The 19,052-nt window shown below is 37.6% G+C and overlaps 2 protein-coding genes across 2 annotated transcripts in view; one reads left to right on the top strand and one right to left on the bottom strand.

The window, feature by feature from the left end:
* LOC129270382 (nose resistant to fluoxetine protein 6-like) overlaps positions 1–17,489 on the bottom strand; it is a 35,363-nt gene extending 17,874 nt beyond the window's left edge. The window contains exons 1-4 of the mRNA XM_064105662.1: positions 17,326–17,489; positions 7,255–7,485; positions 5,350–5,501; positions 4,581–4,662 (exon numbers count right to left, since the gene is read on the bottom strand). Coding sequence (XP_063961732.1) covers positions 4,581–4,662; positions 5,350–5,501; positions 7,255–7,468 — 448 coding nt within the window. The 5' untranslated portion in view covers positions 7,469–7,485; positions 17,326–17,489. The remainder of the gene's footprint in view (positions 1–4,580; positions 4,663–5,349; positions 5,502–7,254; positions 7,486–17,325) is intronic.
* Positions 12,064–16,107, top strand: LOC129264098 (uncharacterized protein K02A2.6-like). The gene has a single exon (XM_054901964.2). The coding sequence runs from the start codon at positions 12,064–12,066 to the stop codon at positions 16,105–16,107; it is 4,044 nt and encodes a 1,347-aa protein (XP_054757939.2).
* Positions 17,490–19,052: the final 1,563 nt, after the last annotated feature.

Below are 19,052 nucleotides of genomic sequence, written 5' to 3'. Positions count from 1 at the left end.
TTTTATGTGTTGATAATCAGGGCAGAATTTCTGCTGTGAAAATAAAAGGAGAAATAATATATTTTACAATTACATTCATTTTTTTGTTAAACATCAAGAATTCCAATAACAAAGCTCATATTTTCACTGGAGCTATACAAGCATATAGATTTCATGATTTAAAAAAAGCACCCATTTACTCTTTAAGGTCACTATATATTCCTAGTTCATGCAGTCATCCACTATACCAACATTTTTTTTTAAAACATCCTTTGGTGTGAAAACATTGCAAATCATAATTAAAAACCAGTTTGCAACCATATACCGGTTCACAAGTAATCCCAGGAATAGGGATTAGAAGAAAATTGACCATAGCACAGCAATAATTCATCCTATTTGAAAAAAGTTTGGAAAATTAAGAGAAATAACTTATGCACGAGTTATACCTCAGTACTAAGAGCACCTCTCTAGTGTCTCTTGAAAATCAAAATTTTGCCAAATAAAGAAAAAAGATTCTAAGATATAATCTATAAAAAAACAACCAAAAAATGTACAAGAAGCTGTATGTACTTTACAGTACATGTTCATTTAGCTCCACATCATATGTACATATCATGATTAAGCATTTTTCTTGTTATGGTAAAAATTATCCCTATTCACCTAGGCTATCAGCTATCCAAATACGTTCAGTTTGGAAAGGTCAAATAACATGACTCATAATGGCATGATGTCTGTTGAAGAATAGTCTCAATAACAGTGGCACAATCAAATCAAGGAACTGTTAGTCTAAAGTACTAACAGCTCCCTGGTCAAATGATGAACTGTGATATTTATACAGCATGCCCTAAATATGACTAACAATTTAAAGAATCCAGATTTATACTTAATCAAGTTTATGTATTTGAAAAGCCCACTCAATTTTGGAAAGCAATGCACATTACTCACACACACTCATAATATACCTTATTCGATACTTCACAATCATTTTTTTTTTCAACTCTGTTTTTTTTTTTTTGTTACTGCAATTGCAAAAGTCAAATTAATTTCCTTTTTAAATTAAATCCCAAAGTTTCACTATATGGTCATGCTTGCTTTCACAGTTTATGGCCCCTTTAAGGTTTGGCTTTCGTCGTTCAGCTTACAAAAGTAACATTCTCCATAAATTCCAATTATTTCAATAGATCTTTCCCATCATACCTCAGGGTTCCTCTTAAGATTACTGTTAATAGTCTCTTAACAAATCTTCTTCGAATCAAAATCTGCAAAAAGCAACAACAGTTAAATAGTAGAAAGACTTTCAAGGCGGTGCAAAATTGTAATACTACAAACTTGGAATGGGCTGGAAACAAAAATGCTGCAATTGATTGTTGATTCAAGTGGAACGCCTCTGGCAGTCTCACCTGCATTACGCAATTTAATATAGCAGCAGTGCTAACTTTGAAAACTACTGTAAAATAATCATTCACAAAAACACCATTCATATAAAGACATAATACCACATTCATTGACCATAAAATACATTTAAACGGTGACTTAAGACTTGTCAACTACACCCATGTCCACATTTCATTCACTCTATCCATAAACTTACAAAGTTATGATGGCAATTCAACAATTACCCCAACATGGCCTAAGTTTATTGACCTTAACTGACCTTGGTTTTGTGACCTGAAACTCACAGGGGATGTTCAGTGATACTTGATTACTCATATATCCCAAGTTTTATGAACTAGATCCATAAACTTTCAGAGTTAGGATGGTAATTTAACAAATACCCCCAACACGGCCAAAGTTCATTGACCTTAAATGACCATTGACCATGGTCATGTGACCTGAAACTCGCACAGGATATTCAGTGGTACTTGATTAACCTAATGTCCAAGTTTCATGAACTAGATCCATAACTTTTCAAAGTTATGATGGTAATTCAACAAAAAACCCCAACTTGGCCAAAGTTCATTGACCCTTAATGACCTTTAACCTTGATCATGTGACCTGAAACTCAGGCAGGATGTTCACTAAAACTTGATTAACCTTATGTCCAAGTTTCATGAACTAGATCCATAAATTTTCAAAGTTATGATAGTAATTCAACAAATACCCCCAACTTGACCAAAGGTCATTGACCCTAAATGACCTTTGACCTTGGTCACATGACCTGAAACTCGAGCAGGATGTTCACTAATACTTGATTAACCTTATGCCCAAGTTTCATGAACTAGGTCCATATACTTTTTAAGTTATGATGTCATTTCAAAAACTTAACCTTCGGTTAAGATTTTGAAAATAATTCTCCCAACATGGTCTAAGTTCATTGACCCTAAATGACCTTTGACCTTGGTCATGTGACCTGAAACTCAGGCGGGATGTTTAGTAATACTTGATTAACCTTATGTCCAAGTTTTATGAACTAGGTCCATATACTTTCTAAGTTATGATGTCATTTAAAAAACTTAACCTTAGGTTAAGATTTGATGTTGACGCCGCCGTCGGAAAAGCGGCGCCTATAGTCTCGCTCTGCTATGCAGGCAAGACAAAAACTGATGAAACTAAAAAAAGTTACAATATCAACTGGGGTTTTGAAACCTGACCACTAAACAGGATGCAACTAATTTTGGCATCTTATCTATTGGACACTTAATACAATGTTTCTAAGCGATGCATACTATTACCCCGGCCTTACTACACGTGGGTGGAAGGTGGCAAATGTAGATAAATGCCTTGCCAAAGGACATGAGTGCTGTGGTGGGATTTGAACTCCGGACCTTGTTGTTCAAAGTCCGGAGACTTATCCACTGAGCCACAACACCTCTAATCTTTACTTAATCTTAGTCTTTACTATTGGTAACAACACAACCAAAAATGAGTTTTATATTATACAAATGATCCATTGAATGTTTATGAGTGCAATGGACAGAATACTCCATGAGGTTGAATGGATCATTATTTCATATTTCACCGAATGAAGTATTCTGTCCATTGCACGAATGAAAAAAAAATCATTATTTGGTTTATGTGACACCTAACAATTGATCTTTTTTCATATGAAATTTATATGAAATTTATGAATTTCGATGCAAAACATGCTCATGCAGTGCGAGTTTGGTCTGTTGATTGTTACATCACTATAACATGCGCACTGCTGGTGCCCACAGCATGAGCTGCAGTCTCGGTGCGCACGTGCAATGAACAAAATCGTATGGATCCAAAATTGCACGGTTGATGACGTCATTGCAAAATGGGCTGAATGAACGATATCAAACAACCAATCAAATCACAAGGATCTATCTAGGTATCATATAATATACAAATAATGAATGTTTATGAGTGCAATGGACAGAATACTTCATGAGGTGAAAGATGAAATGATCCATTCAACGAGGCGCAGCCGTTCAACGAGGCGCAGCCGAGTTGAATGGATCATTATTTCATCTTTCACCGAATGAAGTATTCTGTCCATTGCACGAATGAAAAAAACATTCATTATTTGGTTTATATGACACATAAAAATAGATTTTTTTTTTCATGTGAAATTTATGAATTTTGATGCAAAACATGCTCATGCAGTGCGAGTTCGGTCTGTTGATTGTTACATCATTACAACATGCGTATTTATTTGTCTCGGTGCGCGCGTCCAATGGACAAAATCGTATGGATCCGAAATTGCACGATTAATGGATACAAAATTGCACGGTTGATGACGTCATTGCAAAATGGGCTAAATGAACGATATCAAACAACCAATCAAATCGCAAGGATCTATCTAGGTGTCATATAATGATGAATGAATGCAAACCATAAAACACCAAGATGTACAGTACTTGCATTCAATGAAAAAAAATATATATTTGAACAAGGGCAACATGTACTCTGACCTCTTATCAACCAGACATCATTTTATCTATTGTCTGAAGTCGTAAATTTCAGATAAGAGGTACTCAGACATATTGACTGCCATTCAAGAAGTTCATTCATATGATTTCACAGCACCAAATGTAAACATGCATGAGTAATTTTCATAAGAGAATAATGAATTCATACTCTATTTTGCAATGATAAAAAAAATTGTTTTTCCTCATGAACATATTATCATGATAATCGAATTCTAGTAAATCAATATTGGGAAAAGATTGGCATTTTTACTTGTTTTATTTTACATTATTAGTTCTTATTCTACCAAAGCCTATTCTACTACCATGGAGCTAGCTCCATGCTACCACTTGCAATATTTTTAGGACGATTAAAGTATTATTTGGTAAAGGGGTTTTAAGGTGTTAATAAAGTAAAAAGACTGCTCTTACAACTGTTCTTACAACATTAAAAAGATCAAGATATAATTTCTTAAGAATTTCACTTAGATCAAGTCAAAAGGGGGAGGGGGAGTCGAACATGTATGTATGACAATCAACAAATACACTAGATAAATACATTCATCTACGTTTTCTTACTCTTTCCTTTTCTTAATAATCAATCATCATTTGATCATCAAATGCACACAACTCATGTACATAACAAAAATGAAATTAATGTTAGCAACATGAAAATTAATTCTTGTATGAAAGTGCCATAAAATTCAAGCAAGGATGGCATACTGTATTTACCTAAGAAGATTTCAAGCCCATTCTGTATGTCATCTTCATGGCAGGTAATAGGAGCACACACTCCCCAATTGATTGGTAGGGTCTGAAAGTGATATTCAACAAAATAATTATGGCTCTGTCACCCAAAGCTAATAACAACAGATCACGATTATTACATTGTCAACTGAAACACATTTTTTTATTTAAAAGCATTGTATATGTTCATGAATAAAACAGACTAGAGCATTACTGGTAATTTGAACAAAATAAATATGCAAATGATGGTATTTACATTGCACTTCATAATAAGTAGTAATAACAGGAGCTGAGGACAACCTAGTCCCAAAATATCCTGAGAATCTACATACATGTATAAAGCTATATCAGACCTTTGAAATTTTGAAAAACAGTTTTACTAGCATCGCATCCAAAAAAATTCAATGAATGAATTTAGCTGTATCATGCTCATGTAGGCATACACTGTAAATTTATCTGACCAAGGAGAGTGATATCTCCTTGATCTGACTTCACAAATATGAAAATTTATAATCGATATCTCTGTTACTCCTTGATTGGTTATTGACAAAACCTAAACATCTTCTCTCACTTTTCTGCTTTAAAAATTACTTTAATAAGGATGAACTCCCCCTTCAAGCGCATCAATTAAATCATGATTTCTCTCTGTATACCAAGACACATTTTTTAATATCAACAGCTATTAGATAGAGTATGATCGCTTTTGTTTTGGATTAAAATATATACAGAGGTGAATGATAATTTTTCAACTCACCAAAGTATGGTTAGCACTTAATGTGATGTTGAGTCCCATATCAACAAGGCAGTATCTAAAATCGGTGATATTCATGCACTCGTCATAATGACCAATCCATGCTGTGTTCCCAACAAGAGTACCAGGCGTCGGCTTTCCAAATGAATCCACAACTGAAAGATATTGGTGTGAAAACAAATTAATAATCACAAAAAAACTTCCATCCCATTGTCAATATCAATGCAAGTCTTGAATATTCTTATTTTTTTATGTATACATGCATTTACAAGTTTTTAGAAAATCATCTCATTCTTTTATAGGTTGAAACCATAGAAAGCTCTGCACAATTTAACCTTGGGGCTTGGACTCCATGCAAAAAATACACATAAGCATTGTACAATTTGTCCTGAGAGCCCACCCCCCCTCCCTTCCCGCGCTAAAGCCCCAGTCACATATAGACACGGATCCTCACGGATCAACACGGCAATGCCGGCATGATCCGGGGAGGTCCGGGATAGCTTTGCCCCGGATGACTGTAAACACGGCATCAACACGGCAGCTTCACACGGATCTACACGGACCATGCCGGCAGAGCACGTCGTCAACACGGACCGACACGTCAGCAACACGGACCTACACGTCAGCTACACGGACCAACACGTCAGCAACACGGACCAACACGTCAGCAACACGGACCATCACGTCAGCTACACGGACCAACACGTCAGCAACACGGACCAACACGTCAGCTACAAGGACCAACACGGACCAACGCGTCAGCAACACGGACCATCACGTCAGCTACACGGACCAACACGTCAGCTACACGGACCAACACGTCAGCTCAAGGACCAACACGGCAGCTATATTGACCAGCACGGCAAATGAAAATCTGTTCATAATAATGAGCTGATATTTATTTATTTAATTTTTTTATTTATTTATTTATTTATTTTTTTATCATCCTTGTCGCAACATTATATTATGTTGTTTTTAAAAAATATATCAAAACTCAAAACTTCCTTAACCAGTAAAAACGCTGTTTTTTTTTTTATACAACACAGTTTACTGTTTTAAAAGTAGTTGTTAAGTACTTTAAATCTTGAACGACAAATTTAATTTCGATTTGATTTGATATCACTTTATTGAAATCACAATAAAGGAAAGAAATTTACAAAGTCAATAGAAAACATAATACAAATTAAGATAGGCCCAGGTCATGACGCATAACTGTCGATGCAGGGCAGTAGTATAACACTTAATGTACAATTTCGATGTAACAGGTACATTACATAAATTATATACATATAACATATTAAAAAAAAATGAAATGTGAAATAATAATAACAGACAAAGTTGGGGTAAATATTAGAAAAAAAAATATTCATACATGCACTAAGTTTACAAATATTAGGTTGGGGCCAATATCCAAAGCGTAAGAAAATATCATGAATCATTTAATCATCCATTTAATCATAAATAAATTGAGCATGTTTGTGTCAACTGTTTAACAACTACTGAAAAGTTCATAAAGTAAATAGCGTTGTAAAGATTTGATGGGAAAAAAGAACACGGACTGCCAAGGATACTCCAGACAGCCACACGGACTTACACGGCAGCTACACGGACCCACACGGCAGCCACACGGACCTACACGGCAGCTACACGGACCATCCCGGATGGCTTTGCCAACCCGGCAGTCCACGGATGACGCCGGATGTTTTTGACAGTCAAAAACTGCCGTGTTGGCCTCCCGGACGTTCAAGGACCAACACGGACCACCCCGGACCTCCAAGGATGCCCAAGGCGCCAACACGGATCTCTCCCCGGACCACCCCGGATCAGATCCGGGGTGGTCCGGGGTGGTCCGGGGTCTATATGTGACTGGGGCTTAAGGACTCATTGACCAGTCAGCTGAAAGCTCACCTTGAAACAAATTGGGATCTCCTGAAAAGAGCTTCATCAAATCTGTCAGGCAAACTTCAGAAACATTCTGCATGGATGCTTCCTTCTCAAAGACATTCCCAGGAGGCAAGAAGTGGGCAGCATCTCCCAAGAATGTACCTTCATTGTTACCAACATTTCCTTGGCAACCGGTGCAGATTACAAGAACAACAGAGAGTGTGATGTAGTAGACCATCTTCACTTGATTATTTCCTAGGAAAAGAGATCCCATACAGGATGAATGGACTACACAGGCCAAATATTCAACTTGAAAATGCAGAGCTCTATCAAAACATTCAGAAAAGAAATTTATACACATATACCATGAATTATACAAAATGGATTTACTTTTCAAGGCTTACCTATACAGTATAGAATACACTGTACATAATAGGGTACCTCATGTGCAGTAGAAAGACCAGTATTTTAAGATCTCCTGATTTTTATGAATTATATTAGTATGGAAGATATTTATATTGCAATTTAGAAACCAGTTTGTGCATTATGATGTTCTGACTTTGGAGGATCGTGTTTGTGACAGTTATATCAGATATTTGGAGTTATCAGTTGACTCCAACTGGAACAAGTTCATGAGTGTAAGCACCATACCTTTGTATGTATACCTGCGGCCCGTTGCAGAAAGAGTTGCAATCACTTGCAACTCTAAAAATCATGCGCAACTTGATTTTCAACCAATCAACAGCGCGCATTTGGGACTTGCTATAAATTTTTTGACTCTCTAACACTCTCTAACACTAGGCTCTGGTGAACCAGTGCTTTTGTGAACCAGTCATCAAGGAATCATCAGTTTGGAATTTCTTTGGAACTTAAATTGTCTGCTTACCGTAATCCTCAATGAATATACAAGTATAGAGGCCACTGTAATCATGTCCTAGCTTTGATCATCTTGTAACTTTTGTGACACTGTGTACTATAATTAATGCATATATGTACATTAAAGGAATACCAAACTTCGAGTTCATTGGAATACAATCAAGAACCTACAATTATCAGCTAAGCCTATGAAAAAGAGGGGGAAGAAAACTTTGCAACATCTGAAATGCATGACACTAATAAAATACCGGTTATCATTGGTATGAGGATCTGCCATAACCAACGTACCAACACTAGACACAATACAACCAATCAAAGAAACTTAATAAAGATTTTAAGAAAGGAACCCAGATGTCGATATAATTTGTTTTCCGTATTTTAGCCCTATCCAATAAAATGATGACTTAGATATTGTTGTCCAATAAAATTCTGTTGATGTAATCACAATCTCAGAAACATGGCTAAAATACTGTGACACAACACTTGATCATTTACATGCATTTATGGTTTTCTTTGTGAACAAATCAGTGGTGGAGTCGGATGTTATGTCATGTGCCTGATGATATTGAAATTATGTTTGCTAAACCTGACCCATTATTGCCATGTTCTTTATCACGCATAATTTCTGTATAAATGTATGGTCTATTTCCCCCTAGAAATGGCAACTCAGATCTACATACATGCATCATCATCACCTAAATATCAATAGTCTCTGAGTGAAGTATCCAGTTGCTGGTGTGACTCTTCTAGGTGATTATATGAATGATCTGGATCTCCAACCTTTGTTAAATAACAGCTGCCTCAAATAAATAAATAGTTGACAAAACTACAAGGGGTTTAAAATATCTCAGAACATCTAGTCACCAATTATGCTGATTTCTAAACACTCATCTTTGCTTTCTCCAATCCGAAGTAGCGATCACAATTGTGATCTGCCTGGTCACTGGATGCCCCTGAATCATGCAAAACTACGACAAGGCATTTTACCCTCTTTAATAAATAACCTAATTGGGGGGGGGGGGGCACTTCCATTGACGAGTGGATACCATGCGCGACCATGGGGTCTCAAAAAGCACCCTAAACAAGTATTTTCTGAAAATGTACCCCTTAACAAATAACAAGTACTGGCGTGTGAAACCCTACCCTTAACAAGTATTGGAAACCAAACGATACTCTTGGAAAGTATTTCCTGAATTGAACCCCTAAACAAGTACAGCGATATTTTACTTATTACAGTCACGACATTGGTCGTCGGTTTTACCTTTACCTACATCATTGGATTAAGTACAGCCCACCTCCCACACCTCGTGCAAATCGTACTCTAAACACGTAGTATTGACTGTTGGGGCAAAAGTACATCCTTTATAAAACATTTTTTTTTATACCCTCACAATTTCGACCCTTAACACATATAATAGCTTTCCTAGCAAAATAGATACCCCTTTTCCATTATTTTAGTGTTTTTGACACCCTTATTATGTTACGTACGTAACGTGCCCTATCTTGAAAAAGACATCCTTTTTTGGTGTCGCGCATGGTATCCACTCGTCAATGTAAGTGGCCCCCTCCCCCCCCCCCCCCGATCCTGCTTTATCCACCTCACCTAAATGCTGTGGATCACCAATTCATCATCTTCACCATCATCATCATCATCATCACCATCATTGTCATCATCTTCACCATCTTCATCCCCTTTTAATTTCATCATCATCATCCACATCACCATCATCACCAATCGTGGTCATCATCACTATCATCACCATCATCATGCACTGGTGCATCATCATCTTCGATTTCATCATCATCATCATTATCAATCATCATCATCAGACATGATCATCCAGCATCATCATTACAATTTTTACATTAATCATTCATCATCAATACAGCATCATCATCGTTGTCGTCGTCGTCATCATCGTCATCCAAATTACGGAATCATGCAATTATGATACCCTCATCGATTTATGTGCAGGTACCATACCGCCTACCGGTACGTATACCTACGTCAGCTACATGTATACCCAGTTGTTGTGTGTCCGGACGATCAGTTTTAGAAAGTCATTTGGAAAAATTTACAAGCAAAGTTTCATAAAATGTTTAGTGCAAAATGTTAGGACTTAGGTCATATTATAGAGAACAAAACAGAAGATGATTACAACTATTGAATTCGTATTTTTAGTGTAATCCAAAGACAAACAAGTGGAATGCCTCTGGCCGTCTCACCTGCATCACACGATTCAATATAGCAGCAGTGCTGATTTTGAAAACTACTATAACTCGCACAAGATGTTCAGTGATACTTGGTTACTCTTATTTCCACGTTTTATGAACTAGACCAATACACTTATAGAGATATGATGGCAATTCAACAAATACCCCCAATGTGGCCAAAGTTCTTTGACCTTACATGACCTTTGACCTTGATCATGTGACCTGAAACTCGCACAGGATGTTCAGTGATACTTGATTACTATTATGTCCAAGTTTTATGAACTAGACCAACACACTTTCAAATTTATGGCTGTAATTCAACAAATACCCCAATTTGGCCAAAGTTCATTGACCCTAAATGACCTTTGACCTTGATCATGTGACCTGAAACTTGCACAGGATGTTTAGTAATACTTGATTACTATTATGTCCAAGTTTCATGAATCAGATCCATAAACTTTCAAAGTTATGATGGTAATTCAACAGATACCCCCAATTCGGCCAAAGTTCATTGACCCTAAATGACCTTTGACCTTGGTCATGTGATGTGAAACTCATGCAGGATGTTCAGTGATACTTGATTAACCTTATGTATAAGTTTCATGAACTAGGTCCATATATTTTCTAAGTTATGATGACATTTCAAAAACTTAACCTTAGGTTAAGATTTTGATGTTGATTCCCCCAACATGGTCTAAGTTCATTGACCCTAAATGACCTTTGACCTTGGTCATGTGACATGAAACTCAGGCAGGATGTTCAGTAATACTTGATTAACCTTATGGCCAAGTTTCATGAACTAGGTCCATATACTTTCTAAGTTATGCTGTCATTTCAAAAACTTAACCTCAGGTTAAGATTTGGTGTTGACGCCGCCGCCGCCGTCGCCGTCGGAAAAGCGGCGCCTATAGTCTCACTCTGCTATGCAGGTGAGACAAAAAGAAGGCTTCAAAAATATTAAGTGTCGGGGGGCCACTTACATTGACGAGTGGATACCATGCGCGACCAAAAAAACACGTAAAAAGGATGTCTTTTTCACGATAGGGCACGTTACGTACGTAACGTGATAAGGGTGTCAAAAACACAAAAATAATGAAAAAAGGGTATCTATTTTGCTAGGAAAATTACGTGTTTAGGGTCGAATTTGCGGGATGATAAAACAAAATTAAAATGTCAACTCAAGGATGTCCTTTTTGCCCCAACACTACGTGTTTAGAGTCCGATTTGCGCGAGGTGTAGAAGGTGGGGTCGTACTAAACCAAATAAAGTAAAGCCGACGACCGAAGGACCCGTAACAATAAAACATTCCTGTACTTGTTTAGGGGTTCATTTCAGGGAACATTTGCCAAGAGTATCGTTTTGTTTCCATTACTTGTTAAGGGTAGGGGTTTCACACGCCAATACTTGTTAAGGGGTGCATTTTCAGAATATGGAAATTACGTGTTTAGGGTGCTTTTCGAGACCCCATGGTCGCGCATGGTATCCACTCGTGAATGGTGTAGTGTCTTGAGATAAGACTATGGATTATTGTATTAGGCTGGAAGGAGGCTGGCAAATATGGACGTCGTGGGGTAGTCATCACAGTTGTGAACGATCTAATATCTGGCAAATATCTTTTTGAATAAAGACATGAGAACCCACAAACATTGGACTCGATCCTGATTACTTGTTGTATGGAGTGTCAACGCTACATTTGGCGACGAGATAGTGGAAGCCAGGTCAGAAAAGACGTCGATTGTGAGTATGGCTCATGAAATTGCTCCAGTGTCGCAATTCGACCCGCATGGGACGGCAGCGAGTACGCAGTGGCGTAAATGGATCCGTGGGTTTGAGCTGTACGTTGCGGGGAAAGGAATTACTGATGTGGGGCAAAAAAGGGCTCTGTTGTTGCACAGTGCAGGGCCAGCAGTGCAAGACATTTTCTTCACGCTAGAACTACAACAGGGAGCTGATGAGTATGAGCAAACAAAGAAAACGCTTGATAATCATTTTAAGAGACAGGTGAATGTGCCTTATGAGAGATATTGCTTTCGGCAACTGAAGCAAGATGCCAATGAAACTGTAGATGAGTTTGTTGTGAGGTTGAGGCAGCAGGCAATGTTGTGCGAGTTCCATGATTCGGACGAACAAATCAGGGATCAAGTGGTGGAAAAATGCAGTTCACATAAACTCAGAACAAAATTATTGGAGAGAGGTGCTGGTTTATCTCTACGAGAGTTAAGAGTGATTGCATCTACATTTGAAGCAACCCAGACGCAAAGCCAACACATGATGGATCGCAGTACCAGTAGAGCATCAGCTGAGGTCCGGGCTGTTCAGGCTGGAGGTCTAGGTCGGGCGCGACATGCTGCAAGTGATCGTCCATCGAGTAAGACGGGGAAGTCATGTTACCGATGCGGGAAAACAGGACACTTCGCGAAAGACGACAATTGCCCAGCGAGGAAACAGCAATGCAATAAATGTGGTAAAACTGGACATTTCGCTATTTGCTGTAAGTCAGTTGCAGATACGGAAGCACAAGATAGAAGGAAGAATGATGGGAAAACTGGACATTTCAAGAAGAAATCAAAGAAATCTAAAGGACACATTCGTAATGTTGAAAAGAAACAGTGTTCCTGTAATCATGGTACATGTAACAATACTGGTAGGTCAAGGAATGAGGAAGATTCTGATGATGTTTATGCATTTTATGTCAATAGTATCAATGCAAGTAAATGTGCAAAGGTAGATGTAAACATTGGAGGTGTTGTGGTCAAGAATATGATTATTGACAGTGGGACAGAGGTGAATATCATTGATTCTGGTACATGGGAGAATATGAAAAAAAATAATGTTGAATGTAGATCGGAATTAACCTCTCAAAAGTTATATGCCTATGGTTCAGAGGTGCCCTTGAAGTTAAAAGGGAAGTTCGTAGCTAATGTCGCTGTTACAGGTATGGAGGTGCATGACACAAACTTCTATGTGTTAGATGGTACAGGTCATTGTTTGCTTAGCAAGCAAACAGCAGAAAAGCTGGGTATTCTCAAATTTCAGATACCAAGTCAGAATGTTGGTATGGTAGAACTTGATAATTATGGTAACCTGTTTGAGGGAATAGGTAAGTTGAAGGAATACAAGCTGCACCTACACATAGATACAGAAGTAGAACCTGTGACACAGAACATGTATCGTATTCCCTACAGTCTTAGAGACAAAGTGAGTGAGAAGTTAGACGAGTTAGAGTCTCTTGATATTATTGAGAGAGTAGAGAGCCCGAGTGAGTGGGTGAGTCCGGTCATAGTAGTACCCAAGCCAAATGGAGATATTCGTCTCTGCGTGGATATGCGGCAGGCGAATTGCGCAATCCAGAGGGAACGTCACCCGATTCCTACAGTAGATGAGGTTCTTTATCAGATGAATGGTAGTACAGTCTTTTCGAAGTTAGATCTGAAATATGGGTATCACCAGATAGAGCTTGATAGTCAGTCACGTGAGATAACTACATTTGTCACACATAAAGGGCTATATAGATACAAGAGGTTGATGTTTGGCATCAATGCTGCTCCTGAGAAGTATCAGAATGTTATGAGTCATGTGCTGAGCGGTTGTGATGGCGTGGCCAATATCTCAGATGATATAGTCGTGTATGGTCGCACCAGAGAAGAGCATGATTTGAGGCTTCATCAGGTATTGTCACGGCTGAGAGAGAAGAATTTGACCTTGAATAAGGAAAAGTGTACATTTGGGTCGGAGAGGATTACCTTCATGGGTCACACTCTGAGTGCTAAGGGAGTCCAGCCAACCCATGACAGAGTTGACGCATTGAGGAATGCCGGAAAGCCGAAGACGTCTGCTGAGGTTCGAAGTTTTCTTGGGCTAGTGAACTTTTCTGCTAGATACATTGCTAACTTGGCAACAATTGCTGAGCCTTTGCGCAGATTAGTCAGGAAGAATGAGCCTTTTGTTTGGGGACCAGAACAAGATGAGAGCTTCACTCAGTTGACCATGGCCTTGACTGAGGGAGAGGCATTAGGCTATTTCCGACTTGATGGGGACAATACTCAGTTGGTGACGGATGCCAGTAACGTTGGTCTTGGGGCCGTGTTGTTGCAAACCTATCAAAATGAAACTCGAGTCATCAGTTACGCAAGTAGATCCCTCACGGATGCTGAGAAACGGTATTCTACTACCGAGAAGGAGGCTCTTGGAGTTGTCTGGGCATGCCAGAAATTTCATAACTACCTGTATGGAGTACACTTTGAGCTGTTAACGGATCACAAACCTTTGGAAGTTCTGTATGGACCGAAGTCTCGACCTAACGCTAGGATTGAACGTTGGGTTACGAAGTTGATGTCTTACACGTTCTCTGTGAAGTATTTGCCTGGTAGACAGAATATTGCTGACATTTTGTCGCGGCAACCTGTGATGTCACAGGGTGACGAATCTAGAATTTCTAGTCTTCAAAGAGATGCAGACATGTACGTCAGATGGCTGGCAGAGGAAGCTACACCCAATGCTTTGTCAACTCGGGAAGTTGAAGAAGCCTCCAAGGACGATGAGGAACTGAAGTTGGTCCGAGAAAGCTTGGAGAACAATGAGTGGGGAAAAGAAGTGGTTCCATTTGCTGCGTTCAGGAATGAATTCAGTTGCATAGGATACCTCTTGCTCAGAGGAACCAGGATTGTCATTCCGAAGAAGTTACGTAAGCAGTGCGTAGCTTTAGCACACCAAGGTCACTTAGGCGTGGTAGGGACGAAGCAAAGGCTTCGTACAAAGGTTTGGTGGCCACAGATGGAGAAGGAAGTAGAACGCTATGTCAAGGCATGCCATGGATGCCAAATAACAGCAGCGATGCCTTCTCCAGAGCCACTTTGCCCTACGCCATTGCCAACGGGACCTTGGCAAGCTGTTGCTATTGATCTGTTGGGTCCGTTGCCATCGAAGGATTATATCTTTGTTGTGGTGGACTATTATAGTCGCTATTATGAGATTGATATCATGAAAGATACCTCAAGTGATAGGATCATTGAGTCGTTAGAGAAGATGTTCTTACAGCATGGTCTCCCTATCAGTATCACTTCTGACAATGGACCTCAGTTCATTTCCCAGAAGTTCGAAGAATTTCTCTGCAAGAATGGAGTAGAGCATAGGAAGGTTACGCCTCTACATCCAGCAGCTAACGGAGAAGTTGAGAGGCAGAATAGGTCAATCATGAAGAGAGTTCGCATTGCACAAGCTGAGAAAAAGGACTGGAAAAGAGAGGTCAGACAGTACATGTTCGCGTACCGCACTACACCACATAGTGTAACTGGAGTTACACCAGCGGAAATGATGTTTCAGCGTAAATTGAGAACCAGACTACCTGAAATGGAAGAGAAAGTGAGGTTGGATGAAGAAGTCAGAGACAGGGATGCAACAGGAAAGCAAAAGAATAAAGTGTACATTGACCAGAAGAGAGGTGCAAAAGAGAGAGAATTTCATGTGGGAGAAGAAGTGTTGTTGAAACAGACAAAGATTGACAAAACTAGTACACCATTCCACACAGAACCGTACAAACTGATAGAGAAAAGTGGGAACAGTGTAGTGGTAGAATCCTCAGAGGGGGTAAGGTACAAAAGGAACAGCACGCACATTCAAAAATACAACAGACCTGATTCAGAGAAAGATGAACATGAAGACAACTCAAAAACACCAACAGAAATGACACAAGACAAAGAAGTAGGTAATGCTTCTGTAGCTATCAGTAGGCCAGTGCGAGAGAAAAGGTGCCCCAAAAGGCTAGATGATTTTGTGTTATACCGTTAATGTCTTTAATGCAGATTCATGCATTGTCATGATTTGTTTAGCTTTATAGTTGTCAATTCAAGCAAAAGAAATCAAACAAAGGAGAAATTGCAAATTTTGAAGAGTTGAAGTTTGGGTATGTATCTTCATCACCTGTGTACAATTATGTATGGTTATGTAATGTTATACTGCTAAGTAACAGTTTGACATAAAAAGGTTTTATTATGTTATAATAGATACATACAATCTTCTGTTGAAAGAAACATGAAGTTGAAGCATAAATGTTTCAGTCATTTAAGTGTTAATTGAGTTATAAATGGGTATATGTATGAGTTTCTAAACAAAACTCACGAGCAAAAACAGTATTTTCAATGATTACTCAAAAAACCTGGAAGTTTTTACACATTTACATTAAGGTGAAAGTAAATTAGTACTGGATATTACTATTCATTCACTATTACATTCTTCAAACAAAAGCAGTAAATTCGTTTCATTCAAAACATATTCCTAGACTCTTGTACTATGTTTTGGTATTGGTCGCAGTTGCAAACAGGTTTCTAATGACAGAGGCCTTGGATATTATTTTGTATATAGATGTACATAAACTGATATGTAGTTGATAACACTTTGCTTACAAACAGGTGTTTAGTTAGTTCAAAGTTAAAATAGTGTTTGTCTTTAAAAAAAAATGTATATACAGTTGGGTTGGAATACTATATGACATTGTGAACAACTTCAAAATAAGTTTTCACTTCGTGGATGTTTAGATCTTAGAAAGGGAGGAGATGTAGTGTCTTGAGATAAGACTATGGATTATTGTATTAGGCTGGAAGGAGGCTGGCAAATATGGACGTCGTGGGGTAGTCATCACAGTTGTGAACGATCTAATATCTGGCAAATATCTTTTTGAATAAAGACATGAGAACCCACAAACATTGGACTCGATCCTGATTACTTGTTGTATGGAGTGTCAACGCTACAAATGGAAGTGGCCCCCCCCCCCCCGGGGTCCGGACACCCCACCCCCCATCCTACGGTATATTCATGTAGCTGTATAGTCGTAACTTGTAGTTGTAGGCAATGCTAGTGCCATAATAACCCAGGGCCGGCCAGGGAGCTCCGGCCGCGCCCGCGCAGCTCAGCGGGCCCGCTGCGCGAGCCGGAGCTCCCTGGGTTAACGTTAGTGCCACAACAGACTGTAACTGTGTCGTCAGCTCCGTCAGCTCAACTTCAACTTACCTCTAAACTCTAGCCAACTTAACCACCAACGAACTAACAGTTACACAGCCACCTCCTCCTTCTTGCTCCTAGAATATAACATCAGTCCATTTACGGTCTGGGGTCACCATTTAAATCGGGCCTTATATAAATGATGTTCAACTTCAGCGCTGCATCAGATCTATGAGGCGCCGAATGTACCAATATTATATAGAACAATTATTTGTTATATAATCATTATTTATTAAATAATAACTATTATTTATATATAATTTACATTTTATTTGTAAATAACTACTATTATATAAAATATCATTTCTAATTATTTATATATAATTCCAAGTAATACTTCATTATTTGTAAATAATAATAGTTCGACATTCCATTATTTATAAATAATGATTATTTGTTTTTCATTATTTATAAATAATGATTATTTGTTTTTCATTATTTATAAATAATGATTATTTGTTTTTCATTATTTACAAATAATGATTATTTGTTTTTCATTATTTATAAATAATGATTATTTGTTTTTCATTATTTATAAATAATGATTATTTGTTTTTCATTATTTACAAATAATGATTATTTGTTTTTCATTATTTATAAATAATGATTATTTGTTTTTCATTATTTATAAATAATGATAATTGGTTTTTCATTATTTATAAATAATGATTATTTGTTTTTCATTATTTACAAATAATGATTATTTGTTTTTCATTATTTATAAATAATGATTATTTGTTTTTCATTATTTATAAATAATTTGTTGAGTTTTCCATTATTTATAAATAATGATTATTTGTTAAATAATGAAAACGTCTACTTCATTATTTATAAATAATTTTTTCGAGTGCACCATTATTCTCATTATTTATAAATAATCATTATTTAATGTTCGAGTTTTCCATTATTTATAAATAAAGATTATTTGTTAAATAATGAAATATCTACTTCATTATTTATAAATAATAATTTTGTTTCAATATCCCATTAATCATTATTTATAAACAATTTTTACAGTTTGCCATTATATACAAATAATCATTATTTATATACAAATAACCATTATTTATTAAATAATGCCATTATTTATTAAATAATGCCATTATTTATTAAATAATGGAAAACTCGCTATAACATGCAAATGTGGGACCGCCCATGATATGAATATTCATGATGCGATTTCCTTTTTCGTGATTTTTCTTCACAAATTTTTGTCCATTTCCTCTTCATAATGACATTTCTTGAAGCAATTTTCTAGGGATATGGTCTGATTGTAATATTCTTCATTTTCTATATAACTTCGTCTTCGTAGAAATATCAAAAAGTGTAATTTTATACGATTTTTCCTACAGTTCACAATCCCCATAGGCGCGCGTGTACGGTAGGGACAACCGGTGAATCGACGGAGTGCTCTTCATCGAAATACTACGTTGGTTGGTCCCCGGAAGTGGCGGGCGGAATTTAGCCCGAATCCTCGATGGAAGTCGATCAAGTGCATATGAGCTGAGAGAGTGAAATATCAGTGTACTTGTACAGGCCCTTCTACTTTTTATAAATATTTCTTGTTGCTTTTTTTGTTAAGTTAATTTTTCCTGGTGTAGAGATAAGTTTCAGTTCTAATAATGCACTTCAAATACATTTTGGAGTGTCTGTTTGAGGCGTTTGGGGCGATTTCACCCTGGCCCCAAAATGCTCGCAACGACAATACGGGGGCATGATGACCCCTAAATTTTTAA

Source organism: Lytechinus pictus, chromosome 10, assembly GCF_037042905.1.
Source record: "Lytechinus pictus isolate F3 Inbred chromosome 10, Lp3.0, whole genome shotgun sequence".
Taxonomy (NCBI): Eukaryota; Metazoa; Echinodermata; class Echinoidea; order Temnopleuroida; family Toxopneustidae; genus Lytechinus; species Lytechinus pictus.
This window is presented reverse-complemented; position numbering and strand designations above follow the sequence as displayed.